The sequence below is a fragment of the Lissotriton helveticus genome, chromosome 10 (assembly GCF_964261635.1).
Source record: "Lissotriton helveticus chromosome 10, aLisHel1.1, whole genome shotgun sequence".
Lineage (NCBI taxonomy): Eukaryota > Metazoa > Chordata > Amphibia > Caudata > Salamandridae > Lissotriton > Lissotriton helveticus.
In genome coordinates, this window is record NC_136071.1 from 555,532,963 (window position 1) to 555,546,667 (window position 13,705).

The following is a 13,705-nucleotide window of genomic DNA, read 5'->3' on the forward strand; positions in this document are numbered from 1 at the left end:
CTCTATAGTTATGTACTTTTCATTATCTTGATTATCGATTGCCTTATTCTTGTAAATCTCATGCTTTCAGAAAACGAACTTTAGATAAACATTTTAAAACTTCCAGTTGTCCGTGGTAATTTACAACAGTATTGAATGTCATTTTGAAATTGCATTTGCTGCCTTTCCTTTTACAGCTAGGCCCCTGATCCATTGAAGTCATAGGTACCCGTGTCGGTGGATGGTAAGTCGGGTACACTAAGTAATAACAGTAGGGAACACACACACAATTGGTAGCAGCCCGTGAAGTCGCCTGGTCAATGAATAGTGTGAATTGAAAGTATATGGGCCCTGAAGCCGGAAACGGCGAAATCATTGGCTGGGTGACCTCGCGCGCTCTATCAGTATCACATAAAGTCTTACATAAACCCTTCCTAAAACAAACATGCCTTGAAACAAGAGATCTTTCTTACTTCTGGCCAATAACGGAATGCTTTAGGACAAATATCTGCATTGGAGTACCAGCATGCTTTTTACTTGAACTTTCCTTTCCCTTTGATACTATTCTTCATCACAATTTTCTACAGAGACTTGAAAACAAACAGGAAGCGAACTGAAGCAGACTGCATCTTTTCTATCAGACAGATCATTATCTCACTTTATCCCTTCAGGTTAGCTCCATTCAATTCACAACAAAAGTACCTAACAGTTCTACTTCCTCTATAACACTTGCATTCGCTCTCCATCGGACCTAATCTCAACCGCTTCTATTAAGCAGATAATACACAAATCATATTTAAGTATGAAACGCCATAAGAGTTTAATTCATACTTAAATGGACAATGCCTCAAGTGGTGAAATAAGGGATGAGCTCTAACCACAGCAAAGAAAACGTCAATCGAAATATTCATATTCAGCAAATGGATTAAACACCACCCATTAAGAATTTGGAATAAAAAACCAAGCCTGCCACCAAACAACTCGGCCAAGTGAGAAACGGGGGTAACCACGGACTCCAGTCTTTCAATCATAGTCAGAATGGGTTTGTCCAATATGTTTAAACTGCACAGTTTATTACTCATTTCCCTCATGCTGGCTATAAAGATAACGGTCTGCATTGCTTGCAATGAATAATCCGTACCACTTCCTGGTAGTTTTAGTTAATTAAATCAAAACTGGAAACACTGTGTTCCGGCGACATGGAGCTATAGGAGGCACTCGTAATAGTTTTACCTGCACAAAAACAGAAATAATAGTGAAATGCAAACCCTAGTAAAGCAGAAATTACTACTAATAACACCAGAGTGATCAGGTTTCCCCAATTTCACGTGAGAGTATATAACTTATTCGCGATTTTTTCTCTTTTCTCAGGGACATGTAGTCCTATCTATCATATTAGACAGTGAGGATAACAAATACCATTATGCAAAGATAAAAACGGGATCAATTATTCGGGCATGGAATCGATAAAAGTGAGAGATCTGGCAGAACATAACTTCAACTCTTGCATTAGTTCACTGTATTACAGAGGCTGCAGTGGAGATCGGGGACTACTTCAATTTACCTCCTCGGCCGTGTTGGTGTTCAGCACCACCACTAGGTTCCCCGGATCGCAGTAAAGTTTTAAAAAGCCAAGTAGAATACGGTCGATGCCGAGTCCCCGCGCGGTAATCACTAGTCCGTCCTCATGAAAAAGGTCCAAAAATATCTGGTTCTCATGCTCCAGAAGAGGAGCCATCTTCGGGATATGCCGGCTTTTCCTGTCACCCGGAAGCACAGTGGATAATTAAAACCAACAGCTGAGTGCGGTCCAGTGGCGCGTACAGAATAGAGATTTACCAGTGCCAACGACATAGAAGTAAGACCAACAGCACAGCTAGGCGTTTCGCCTCGTTAGTTAGCGGCCATCTTGGAAGAGGATTGCATACTGTCAAATCCAATCTAGAAAAAACAAGCATTTGCAATGCAATAGGTCTCGTATTAGGAAAGTTTGAGCTATTGGTATTGTAAATGACACATTTTTTATTTATGTTTTGTTTTTGAAAATAGCAACATTAATAGCTTTGTCATTTACAATGCCAATAGTTATAACTTTCGCAAATGTAATGCAATATGTGTTGTATTTACATGACTTATATGTATTAATATTAAAAATAACAATGGGTTGTATTTTTTTCAATATTTAATACTTAAATAAAAGTTATTGTAATTTATAATGGCAATAGCTTAAACTTTTGCAAATAACTTTTTGGAAGATTATGTTTAGTGTATTTTATTGTGATGAAAATACAAGAACAGAAGTGAAATAGTGAATTTTTTTTGTGACATTTCTAATAAAGTTTGAAACATTGAGAGAACATATTTGAATCAGTTGTTGTTAAATGGTTGCACAGATTGATGCTGTGGTGGCTCTGAATGATGTTGTGGCGGCGACGAGTGATGCTGTGGCGTTCAGTGATGCTCTGGTAGCGCATAGTGATGTTGTGATGCCCCTGAGTGATGCTGTGGTGATGCGATGGATAGTGAGGGCGATAGATAGAGGGAGAGCGAAAGATAGATAGAGGGAGGGCGAGAGATAGAGGCAGGGCAAGAGGGCGAGGGATGGAGTGTGGGCGAGGGATGGAGTGTGGGCGAGGGATGGAGTGTGGGCGAGGGATGGAGTGTGGGCGAGGGATGGAGTGTGGGCGAGGGATGGAGTGTGGGGCGGTGGAGGGAAGGAGTGTGGGGCGGGGGTTGGAAGGAGTGTGGGACGGGGGAGGGATGGAGTGTGGGGCGGGGCAGGGATGGAGTGTGGGCGGGGAGGCTGGATGGAGCAGGGTGAATGGATGGATGGATGGAGGGAGTGCGGGGATGGATGGATGGAGTGGGGGGATGGATGGATGGAGTGGGGGATGGATGGAGTGGGATGGATGGATGGATGGAATGGGATGGATGGATGGATTAATGGATGGATGGAGTGGGGGGATGGATGGATGGAGTGGGGGGGATGGATGGATGGAGTGGGATGGATGAAGATGGATGGATGGAGTGGGATGGATGGATCGATGGAGTGGGGTGGATGGATCGATGGAGTGGGGTGGATGGATGGATGGAAGGAGTAGGGGGATGGATAGAGTGGGGGATGGATGGATGGAGTGGGATGGATGGATGGAGTGGGGGGAGTGGGGGGATGGATGGATGGAGTGGGGGGATGGATGGATGGAGTGGGGGGATGGATGGATGAAGGGGATGGATGGATGGAGGGAGTGGGGGGATGGATGGATGGATGGATGGAGTGGGGGGATGGATGGATGGAGTGGGGGGATGGATGGATGGAGTGGGATGATGGATGGAGTGGGGGGATGGATGGATGGGAATTTACGAGAGAAGCGGGAGGACAGCGCATAACAATGAGACTAACAGATCTGAGACATACTCATGTGTTTTTGCGGTATGATTAAGCATCAAATGAAAAGAGCCTATGGAGCGCTACAGTAGACTTCACGTTAGTTCGAGATAGAGACTGGGAAGGAAAAAGCACCAATTAAAATCAGGTGCATGGGGTCTCTGTGAGAAAGCTAGGCAGCGTAGAGTAAAGGGGCACTTACTGGGAAGGTTGAATTAAAATGCCAGTATCTTGAAAAACAGCTGTATTGTTCGGGTTCGAAACTCAGAGCCGATTAATCTATTAAAGGCAAGTGAAAAAGGATCAGGTGGGCTCAAGTGTTCGGAGCCACACTTTTAGCAGAGGCGGCAGATTTACTTAATATTTTAGGATGAACCCAGGTCACTGAATGAAGGCCCAGGAATGGAGAGTGGAGCGTTTCCTGCTGCTATGGCTGCCTGCGCTGAGTGCGAGGATGAGCCAGTGTGGGGGAAGTTAATTAAGGCAATTACAGCTGGAGGGGCAATCAGAATCTCAAGGGCCATGACATATCATAGCACTGCTCTGCCCACACTGACGAGGGAGGGATCTAGGGCAGAGGTAGCAGCGCCATCACAATGGTAAGAGAGTGACCCTCATGGGTATACCCCCAACAGACAGGAATGCCCCAGCAGTTCGCAGAAGGTGAGGAAATGTCCAGAAAGATGGACACTGATGGCCAAGAGTGGAGTGGAGCATGAACACAAATTGCGTGTGGGTTCACCAAGGAAATCCACACAGGATATCACACAGATCCTGCGCCAGGTACACTCACATGGATGGTACGTCCCAGCCATCTGACTGCAGTGCAGAGCCGAACTACCTGTCATGAGCAGTGAGTAGCTGCGAGCAGTCAGAAAATAGGATGTGGATCGCTGCTGAAGATTGCCAGCCAGCCAGATGTTTATTATTTCTTCTATTATTTCTTCAATTGTATTTGAAGCCGTCTTATATGACGTTGAATTAAAGCCAGTAGATGGCGCTGTTGCTGCACAGTCGACAAGGTTACAGTTGAACAATGTGCAATAGCACATCGCAACCAGTCAGTGGTGTGCAATTAGAATGGACAAAACGGAGATTGAAGAGAAAGGAATTCCTGTGTAGTCCGATCCACAGAAAGAATTTGCTAATGAAGAACTTCTTCCAGGTGATTTGAATAACGTAACTGTAGACGAGACGATCTCTTATGATGCTCTTTGCTGAAAATTACCAGCTTGCTGTGCAGACACGTGAATAATACTCACAAGGATGACGCACACCATTAGCCCAACTACCCTGCGGTGCCAAATCACTAGACCAAATGCTGTGCAGGGACATGACTGTCACCAACATGCATCACTGAGGCACCATAAAGATGAGACTAGAGCGGGTGGCTGCCTGAAGGGCACGAGTCCCATCAAGAGTAGCACAACACCAACACAGCCGATGACAGACAACGGTATTACCGCAGGAAAGCTTTCTTAAGGCGAGGGGATACAGCAACTTCAGTTAAAAAACCAGGATCTCTGTTGATTAGAGGACAGAACAGATTCGGTTCTAGAAGCATTCTTAATACTCCATTCAGAGCGTCTCTGTAATGGCGAGGATCCGGAACCACAGGGGTGAAGCCCCATAACTGCCTGCACCGGTATCAACAAGAACATCGCCGAAAAGAAGCTTTTAGAGGCGGGGGAGCGGATCCCTTTGAAGCACGGCCTCGCGGCCGTCAAAGAAGTGTGAAACAGCAGGGATTAATTAAATGTAATTAGCGCACGCTGGGGTGAATGCCTGAGGCCCAGCAACCTGATGCAAGGAGGCTGGGAAGCAAATGGTAAGCTCGTGCATGAGCACATGCACTCTTGAAGATTCGGGCGATGGTTTGACGATTGTTTTGAGCACTTGAATTCTCGCTCCCTCAATGCGCTTGTGCGCATTTAAGGTCACGAGACCTAAAAAACAACGTTTCGTAACATTAACGTTTTAACTGATTGGCACAATTGTAAGACCACTGTTTTTAATCTCTTTAACAAACATTCATATTTACTCTATGCTTAAAATTGATTTTATAGTGAACTCATTGAAATATACTCAACTTTGATTACATTTTGAAATCCATTAAACTTATTTTCAATTGATAATTGTGTCTCCCTTTATTAGGTCTCGCCTGGCGATAGCAGCGCATGCATTGTTCTTGCCATGCGAGTGCCTTTTGCGATCGATTCTCTGAAAGCTTTACATGCACCCTTTTGCGATCGATTCTCTGACAGCTTTACATGCACGTGTAGGGATGGACAAAGATACCTTCTCTCGCCATTCATCCAAACCTAAGAACATGTGCGCGTACCTACGGACGGTGGACAGTCCGACGCCATCTTGTGTCAAGCTTTCCATTGTCATGGCAACTAAGCTTTTTATCAGAAGCTTCGTCACGCTGCCTTGTTTTTATAGCGCGAACTTCCCCCGAAGGTATCAGGTATCAGAGCGTATTACATGAACACCAGTGGCGCTACACAAGGACACTGTTATAATTGACTTGTCTCTTTCATTTCTGAGCCTATCAATAAGTAAGTGCAGCAAGGCGGAGAGTGCCCGGGGTGAATGATCATAGGTTTATTTTATTTATTTATAGATTTATTTATGCGTTTTTATATAGCGCAGACTTTACCCGAAGGCGTCAGAGCCCTTCACAATAGGACCAGTAATGATACATGAGGAGAAAATTACAACTGAACAAATTACAAAAGCAAACATTAGTTACATGAAGCAAAAGTGACAATTGTGAGCAAACAAAATACATGAGGTAGCAAACGGTGCATTACAGGAGGAAAAAGTGACGTGTACAGGTTACAAGAGAAAACAAAGTACAATTAGAGATATAGTACTGCAATATATGGTAGCCATATGGTAGACTACAGTAGACACACGTCTATCGCACACAGAGAGGGGTGAAGACCCACTGTTCCCATGTGCAGCCCTTGTGTGCAAGTGTGAACTCTGCTTGCTGAAATCCGTGGATATTTTACTCCTCTGTTTTCTATAGCAACTTATGCTTTGGAAGTGACACCAGCGCTGTATGTTGGGAGAACCGGCACTCCTGTGAGGCATTACACTAAAGTGCATACTGGTCGGAGGCTGCTGGAGATTTCCACAGGTGAAGTGGATTTGAAGTTTCCTTGAGTCCCACATTCTACTGTGTTTTGCGTTATTGGAGCCAGCCTATTGGGTGCTGCGATTTGAAATTATTGACCCTATGGCACCCCAGAGGAATTTTTGGATATTTGTTGTGGCAGTTTTGGCAACGCAGGATCCTACGCACTTTAAATGAGGGGCAGAGACTTCTGGTGGTACTGTTTGGTAACTGTGAGTACTTTCCGCTTATTTTAATGCGGTTATTATTGCTCCATGACAGTTCAACTGCTAGTATACATTCAAACTTGCTACGAGCAGCGCACGCGCTGTCTTACCTGCGTCCTGCCATTCTTCTGAGAGAGCACAAGTCTGAAAAATGTACAAGTGCACCATATTTACAAGCACGTACTTAGTTTAAACATGCTTTGCACACGAGTGTTTTATATTTAGAAGTGAAATACACAGTGTCTTATATTCAGTAGTGAAGTGTATAGAATGTTTAAGTAGAGTAACAATAATCATAACTGTGTGAGATTAATGTAGAAGTGTTGGAATGAATATGAAAACCTCATGTTCTCATGTTAAAGGAATCATGTTAGAGTTGAATAGAACTCTGAAAACCAGTATATTGTGTAGGCCTTAGGGCAATTCACAGCAAATCTAAACGTGCTGCTAAAATAATGTGAGATGGGGTTAACATGGTTCTTCCAAAAATGTATTATCGAACTAAGTTTGCAATATATGCTTTATAGATGTGTTGTTTTAGAAACGTATGCTAGTTAAGAATGTTGTTTAAATCAAGTTAATGTTTTAGAGTGCAGGGACTCGCTTCATGTAAATCAAGGAGGCCTGTACTGATAATGTCATCTCCTTTGATGTGCCATGTGCTCGTTAGAGGAGAAGTCGAGAGGTGTCCAGCACAGAGCTTCGCGTGTGCTTTACGACCTATAGATATGGTGGAGTCTGGAATTTGAGGCCCACTGCAGGACGGACTGTATGCAGGTGCGAGGGTCCTAATCAGCTAGAATGAAAGGGGCTTTGTTCAGTGGCGCTTGGCGCAGGCCTGTAGGAGTTTCCAGGAATTTCAGGGGGTATCGGCGCACTGGAGAAGAAGCCTGGGAACCAAGGTCAACTATAACGAGGGTCTTGAAGAGTACCATCATGGAGTTTACCGCGCAAAGATGTACCACGTGAGGGGCGTCCCAAGGGGCGTTTCTATTGGAAATGTGATTTGGTATTAGGGAAAGCGACCCGGGAGGAGAGTAGAGCAGATGATTTTGGGAGCCTAAGGAAGCGGATGGGTAGGCAGATAGGCTGATCAGGAGAGACCCATTATCAGAGAAGAGACAAAGAGAAGTGCGTGATCTTCTTAGGAAGTCACCACGGCGGACACCTAGAGGGGTAAAGATCTTGTTAAGTAGGGATGTCACTTAGTATAGTGTAGGGACAGACTAACCTTAATTTTCTTTTCTGTAATGACTTTGAGGTTGCAACTTGTATCCATTTTGGCAACGCTCATGTTATTTGAATTTGTACTCATTATTCTGTTTTTCAGACTCAGACTATTCAAAAAGTTCATGTTCATAGTGATACCAATTTATCTTCTGAATCTCATTTTGAGAAGTTTGTATCTTCAGTTATCTTTGACTTTATATTAAATCTTTGAAACTTAAATTTGGTCAGTGGTCATTTAGAGTGGTGTAAGTTCTTAAATTGATTGACCTATTGTTAGATTGCCTTTTACTCAATGACAGGTACCAACGTTCCAGTCGACTTGGTTTGGGAGCTGGTAAAGTAACTAGTAACCAGTAATCCCGCGTTAGCAGTTGGTAGCAGAGTGAGGATGGTTATCTTCTTGAGGAAGGTAATCTAGAGAGGTTAGTTTACCCCAAGGCCCCTAGACGTCGAGAGACGAGCAGCGGAAGAATCGTGTGCCGAAAGGTGCAGACGGTGCGAGAAAAGCAGCAGTATCGGAGGAGAGTGAGTATAAAAAGGGTCATGTGTGAACAGATTGCGGTGTTTTGTGTTGTATTTGTATTGTAATGTCTTGTGGAGTTGAATGCCTGTAGTGTGAATGAGAGAAGGTTGTGAGCGCGCGCAACCTGGTAAACTGGTTACCTGGTAAACGGGTGAACTGGTGAAATCTTAAGTTCAGGCCAGAGCTTAAGTGGTTTTGGGTGTATCGAACATCCATGGTAGTTGTCGACCATAGTACGGAGGTCACGAGGTACCATTGACTGCCGTGGATCCAAGATAGGGGGAGTGTAAGAGTGAGTGTATGAGTAACGGACGCTGGTCGAAAGTTACTGCGTGTGAGTAACCTATCGGAGAAGGCGATTGTCTGGAAGTAAACGGAAAGACATTTCGCCAAGTTAAGGTGACAACTACAGAAAGACTGTGGGCGTACAGTCAAGAAAGGTGATTGCTTGGACGGAAGTAATCATTTTTTCAGAGTATGAATGGGACGCGTGCATGACCGAGGAGACGAGCTGAGAAAGGAGGGGAACTGCTGCGAAGGGGGACGGGTGACGTCGGCTAGAGCCGCGCTGTGATTGAGCGGTTGGTGTGACGTTAGCTAGAGCCGCGCTCTGGTTGGGCGGCTAGAGTGACATCGGAGGAAAGTCGCGTACGGATAGGCCAGTTAGTGAGAACGGGGCTGAGATTGGTGGAATATCATCAGGAAGTAAACGAACGCGGAGAAAGAGCGAAATCATGAAGTGTTTTAAGTGTTTAAAAGGGATTTTTAAACGAAAACGAAGTGAACATTATTATGGGGAAGAGGCTCTGCCGGAGGGTACACCAGCTCATTATATGGCAACGAATGTTGGGCTGCATACCATATTATGGATTGGGGCTTGGAATAAGCTTACGGAAGGGAATGAGGAGATGCAGTTCCCGAGGTACGGGACGTTTAAGTTAGAGGTGTTACATCGGCTAAAAGCAACTATGTCCTCATTGAAACCCTCGCCTAGACCTACACAGTTTGAGGCCCTTAATGCATGGATTAGGGCGGCACACAACAGAAATTTGAACAGGCGTCAACAAAGACTGACGCGATCGGTAAGAGCAGTGCGAGATTCTAAATGGGATGAGGAAGCAAAGCGGTGGAGGGTACAGGCTATTGAGGTGGAAAAAATGTATCCGATGAGGGAGGTGGCAGGAGGAGGAAACCTCATGGAGGAAGACGAGGAAAGCGAGTCGGAAGACAATCTGATAAACAGATTGTTAATGGATAGACCACCTCCGAGAGTGGGGGTGATAGAAGATAGGGGGCTCGCAAGGGAAGATGGGAATGCCATAGAGGGGTATACACCACTCCCTATATCGGAATGGACACCTACCAAAGGTGGGGAGACACCTCAACCTAGCACAGTACAGAGTGTAGTGGGAAGGTTTGTGGTGCAGAAAACGCCAGCCACCGAAAGGGTTGAGTCCTTTGGATTGCCAGACGCTCTTCAAGTGCCTGTTACCATAGGACCTATAGTATCGATCTATAACCCAGAGAGAGATAGAGAGGAAGAACAGAGGCAATTGGATAGAGAAAGGATCGAGATGGAAAGGAGGAATAACGTGACAAATGCATGGAAGCAATTGCCAGGTTCGGTAACGTGGAACACCCCATTAGATACATCTGTAGGTCCCAACACAGGACAGGGAGGTCAGAGAGGACCGATGGACCTAAGGGGACCGCGGCCAAGGCCCTATTCAGAATTAAGAGCTGATTTGAGGGAGTGGGACGGGTCCGCAGTATCCCCGAGCAACAGGACAAGAACAGAACCAGAGTGGGAAACCAGAGGTAACGGGACTGTATCTCATTGTGGGGCCAGCGAAAGCAGTCAGGGGCGGGAAGGCCAAAGTCAAGAGAATAGAGGAGTTACACGTCCTACGGATGAGAGGGAGCAGCAGGAACAAAATAGTAGGAGTGTAGATTGTGAAGAGATGTCCCGTCTCTGGGAGAAAGGTGGAGACCAAATGGTACAGGCTTTTCAGAATAGGTTTAGGTGCCTTCATCATGTACTCGGAGAAGACGTTCAACATTGGAGAAAGGAGAACAGTGATAGGTCCCGCCACGCCTCGAATAATCAGGAATCACAGGGAAGTAGTGAAGAAAGAGGGAGTAATGGAATATCTTACCATGCATCCCGTGAAACTAGCCAGGATGGGGAGAGAGGGGCTATGAGGCGTGAAGGAGTGTTTCACCACCCACCTCGAGAAGATGGAAAGGCATGGGACCTAGAGAGATGGGAACAGGGGAGGACTCCCTATAACTCACCAGTACCTAAACGTAGATCTCGGAGCTGGGATGGGAGAGATGCGGATGGAGGAACTAAATTTAGTGTCTTGAAAGCTGAAATTAAGGCAAAGAGGCTCGATGTTACTAGTTTAAAATCAGATGTTGATGAGATAATAGATGGAACATTGCCTTTGGAAAGGATAGAATTGTATGAACAGGATGAGTTATTGTTCATGGCAAAGGATATTACTAGGAAAGCTAGAGCGTTTCATGAGAAACTGACTGATTTGGCAGACAGGTATGCCGTGGATTTATCTAGGACAAGGGCATTGCAGAGTAACCACAGATTACAGTACGCAGACCAGGATCTAGATGAGAAGAGAACTACTGGATTAAAAACACACATAAGAGAGCTGGTATCAGGGATAAGAGTGTGGAGAGAATTGGACAAATGGGAAGAAAGGTGGTCGAAAAAGGGCACAGTTAGACGAAGTGCAAATGTGATGACCCCCGAGGGAAGGGTAATGCATATGGAGGCATTCCCTTTGCGAGAAATATCAAACGGAAATTATGTACATGTGCCCTGGAGTAGAGGAGACTTAGCTGCATTTACCAACTCATTTCCGAAGTTAAGGGACAATCCAGTTGAGTGGTATAAGCAGGTAGAAAGGTTTGTCAAGATCTCGAAAGTATTGTGGATTGATTTGAACACGTTGTTTGACATCGTGGTCCCATCTGATTTGTGGACCCCGTGCAAGACTAGTGTTGAATGGCCAAATACTGAACCAGTGAGGGATGCTCGGACTAATGGACCGTCCGAGATTGTCATGCGAAAGTATGAAAGGGTAATAGCTTGGTTGAAAGATAAGGTACCACCACAGGATATAGATTGGGTGAAAATAGACCGAACGAGGCAGGAACCCAAGGAGACAGTTCACGAGTTTTATGAAAGATTATTGAAAACATTCAAGCAATACAGTGGACTAGATGTAATGGATCCCAAAGATATAGGGCAGTTTGTGTCAAAGTTTGTCTTGGGGTTGAGACCTGATATTTGTTTGATGATACAGCAACATTTAATCTGTTGGCAGAACAAACCACTAGATGAGATTTTACGTTATGCAAGATACTGTAGTGACGAGATAGATTCTAAAGCCAAGAATCTAAAGGAGAAATTGATGGTGGTGCAAATGCAGTCCGCTGGGAAGGGTGGCCAGCAGAAGCAGGGGATGGGACGAAAACCAAACGGTCAGAACAAAGATAATGAAGAAGGGCAGAGACCTAGGATAGACTTTGCCACTTTAAAGAAAACGACAAAGTGCCATCAGTGTCACCAGGTGGGACATTGGCGACGCGAGTGTCCCTTTAACCCTGAAAATGGAGAGCTAGAAGTAGAAGAGCAGGTTCAAGAAGTCCCAACTCCAAAGGTGACAGTTCCAGGAAGCAAGGTGGCCAAAGGGGGGACTTCGGCTCCACGGGCCCAGTTCCCACAGCCACCGAAGGTAGCGACAGGGGGAAAGGTCTTTAAACAAATGCCTCTATTCATCGAGGAAGAAAAGTGTTATTACATTGATCCATTGACAGGACAACGTGTGAGCAGTGAAGAGGACTGTACCCTCGGGGCAGTCCTAGAGGTGGATCAAAGAGGGCCATTTGTTGAGGCAGAAGTGGCAGGGTGTCCCACAACGTTCTTGGTGGATACTGGGGCTACCCGATCAACTCTGAGGTCGGCGGTGGTTCCAGACTTGCCGATGTCAGGGGAAACAATTCAGGTGGTAGGAGTCGCAAATAAAAGGCTGACTAGTCCATTGACGGAACCAGTGTCTGTGAAGATAGGAAACCATATGAACAAACATCAGTTTGTGGTTTGTGACTCGAGTCCGGTATGTCTGTTAGGAAGGGATTTGTTGTGCAAATTGAACTGCACCATATACTGCACCCCGCAAGGAGTGGAGGTACAGACTACCGACGATGATGCTACCTTTAAGGTGGCCAATTCAAAATCCTGTGTAGAACTATATCCTACTCTGACAGTAGAAGATCTGCCCCAAGACTTACGAGATGCAGTGGCGTCAGAGGTATGGGATTTCACAGGAGAAGAAATAGGATTGATTAAAGGGGTAGAACCGGTAAAAATACTAGTAAAACCAAATGCCGAGTTTCCAAGAACGCCTCAATACAAATTGTCCCAGGAAACGATTGCAGGGATAAAACCTGTGATCGAGTCAATGATACAACAGGGAATACTGAAAGAAATCGTGGGTAGTCCTTGTAACTCCCCGATTATGGGTTTGCAGAAACCTAGCGGGAAATTCAGGATAGTGCAGGATTTACGAAAAATTAACAACATAGTCGTTTCATGTTGTCCCGTGGTACCGAATCCTTCAGTGATACTGTTTCAAATACCATGTCAAGCTGAATGGTTCACAGTGATAGATCTTTGCCAGGCTTTCTTTTCCATCCCATTGGATGAAGAGAGCAGATATCTTTTTGCTTTTAAAATGGAAGATCGCGTTTTAACATGGTGTCGAATCCCACAAGGATTCACAGACAGCCCATCCATCTTCAACCAGTTGTTGAAGAAGAATCTCGAAAATCTAGTACTGCCCCAGAACTCGGTTCTGGTCCAGTACATAGATGACCTACTTGTGGCGTCAGAGACAGAGGAAGCCTGTAAAATAGACTCAATTGCCTTACTGAACCATTTAGCCGAAAATGGACATAAGGTATCTCCGAGCAAGTTGCAGTATTGTCTGACAGAAGTACAGTATTTAGGGCACCGGTTAGAGAAAGGAAAACGTAAGGTGTCACCAGAGAGGATTGAGGCGATAATGAAGATGAATGCGCCTACAACACAGAGGGAAGTTAGAATGTTCCTAGGAATGGTGGGTTACTGCCGACAATGGATAGTTAACTTTTCACTGAAAGCAAAGCCCTTACAAAAACTGACGCACAAGGAGGTGAGTGATCCGGTACCATGG

The 13,705-nt window shown here is 45.2% G+C and overlaps 1 protein-coding gene across 2 annotated transcripts in view; it reads right to left on the minus strand.

The window, feature by feature from the left end:
- The window catches only part of ERCC4 (ERCC excision repair 4, endonuclease catalytic subunit), a 338,934-nt gene that overhangs the window by 257,191 nt on the left and 68,038 nt on the right, over positions 1–13,705 (minus strand). Inside the window, exon 1 of one of the 2 annotated variants that reach the window (XM_078663096.1) lies at positions 1,544–1,831. The exons of the other annotated variant lie outside the window; for it this stretch is intronic. Coding sequence (XP_078519222.1) covers positions 1,544–1,717 — 174 coding nt within the window. The 5' untranslated portion in view covers positions 1,718–1,831. Of the gene's footprint in view, positions 1–1,543; positions 1,832–13,705 lie in introns of those variants that run through there. 2 annotated transcript variants of the gene reach the window in all.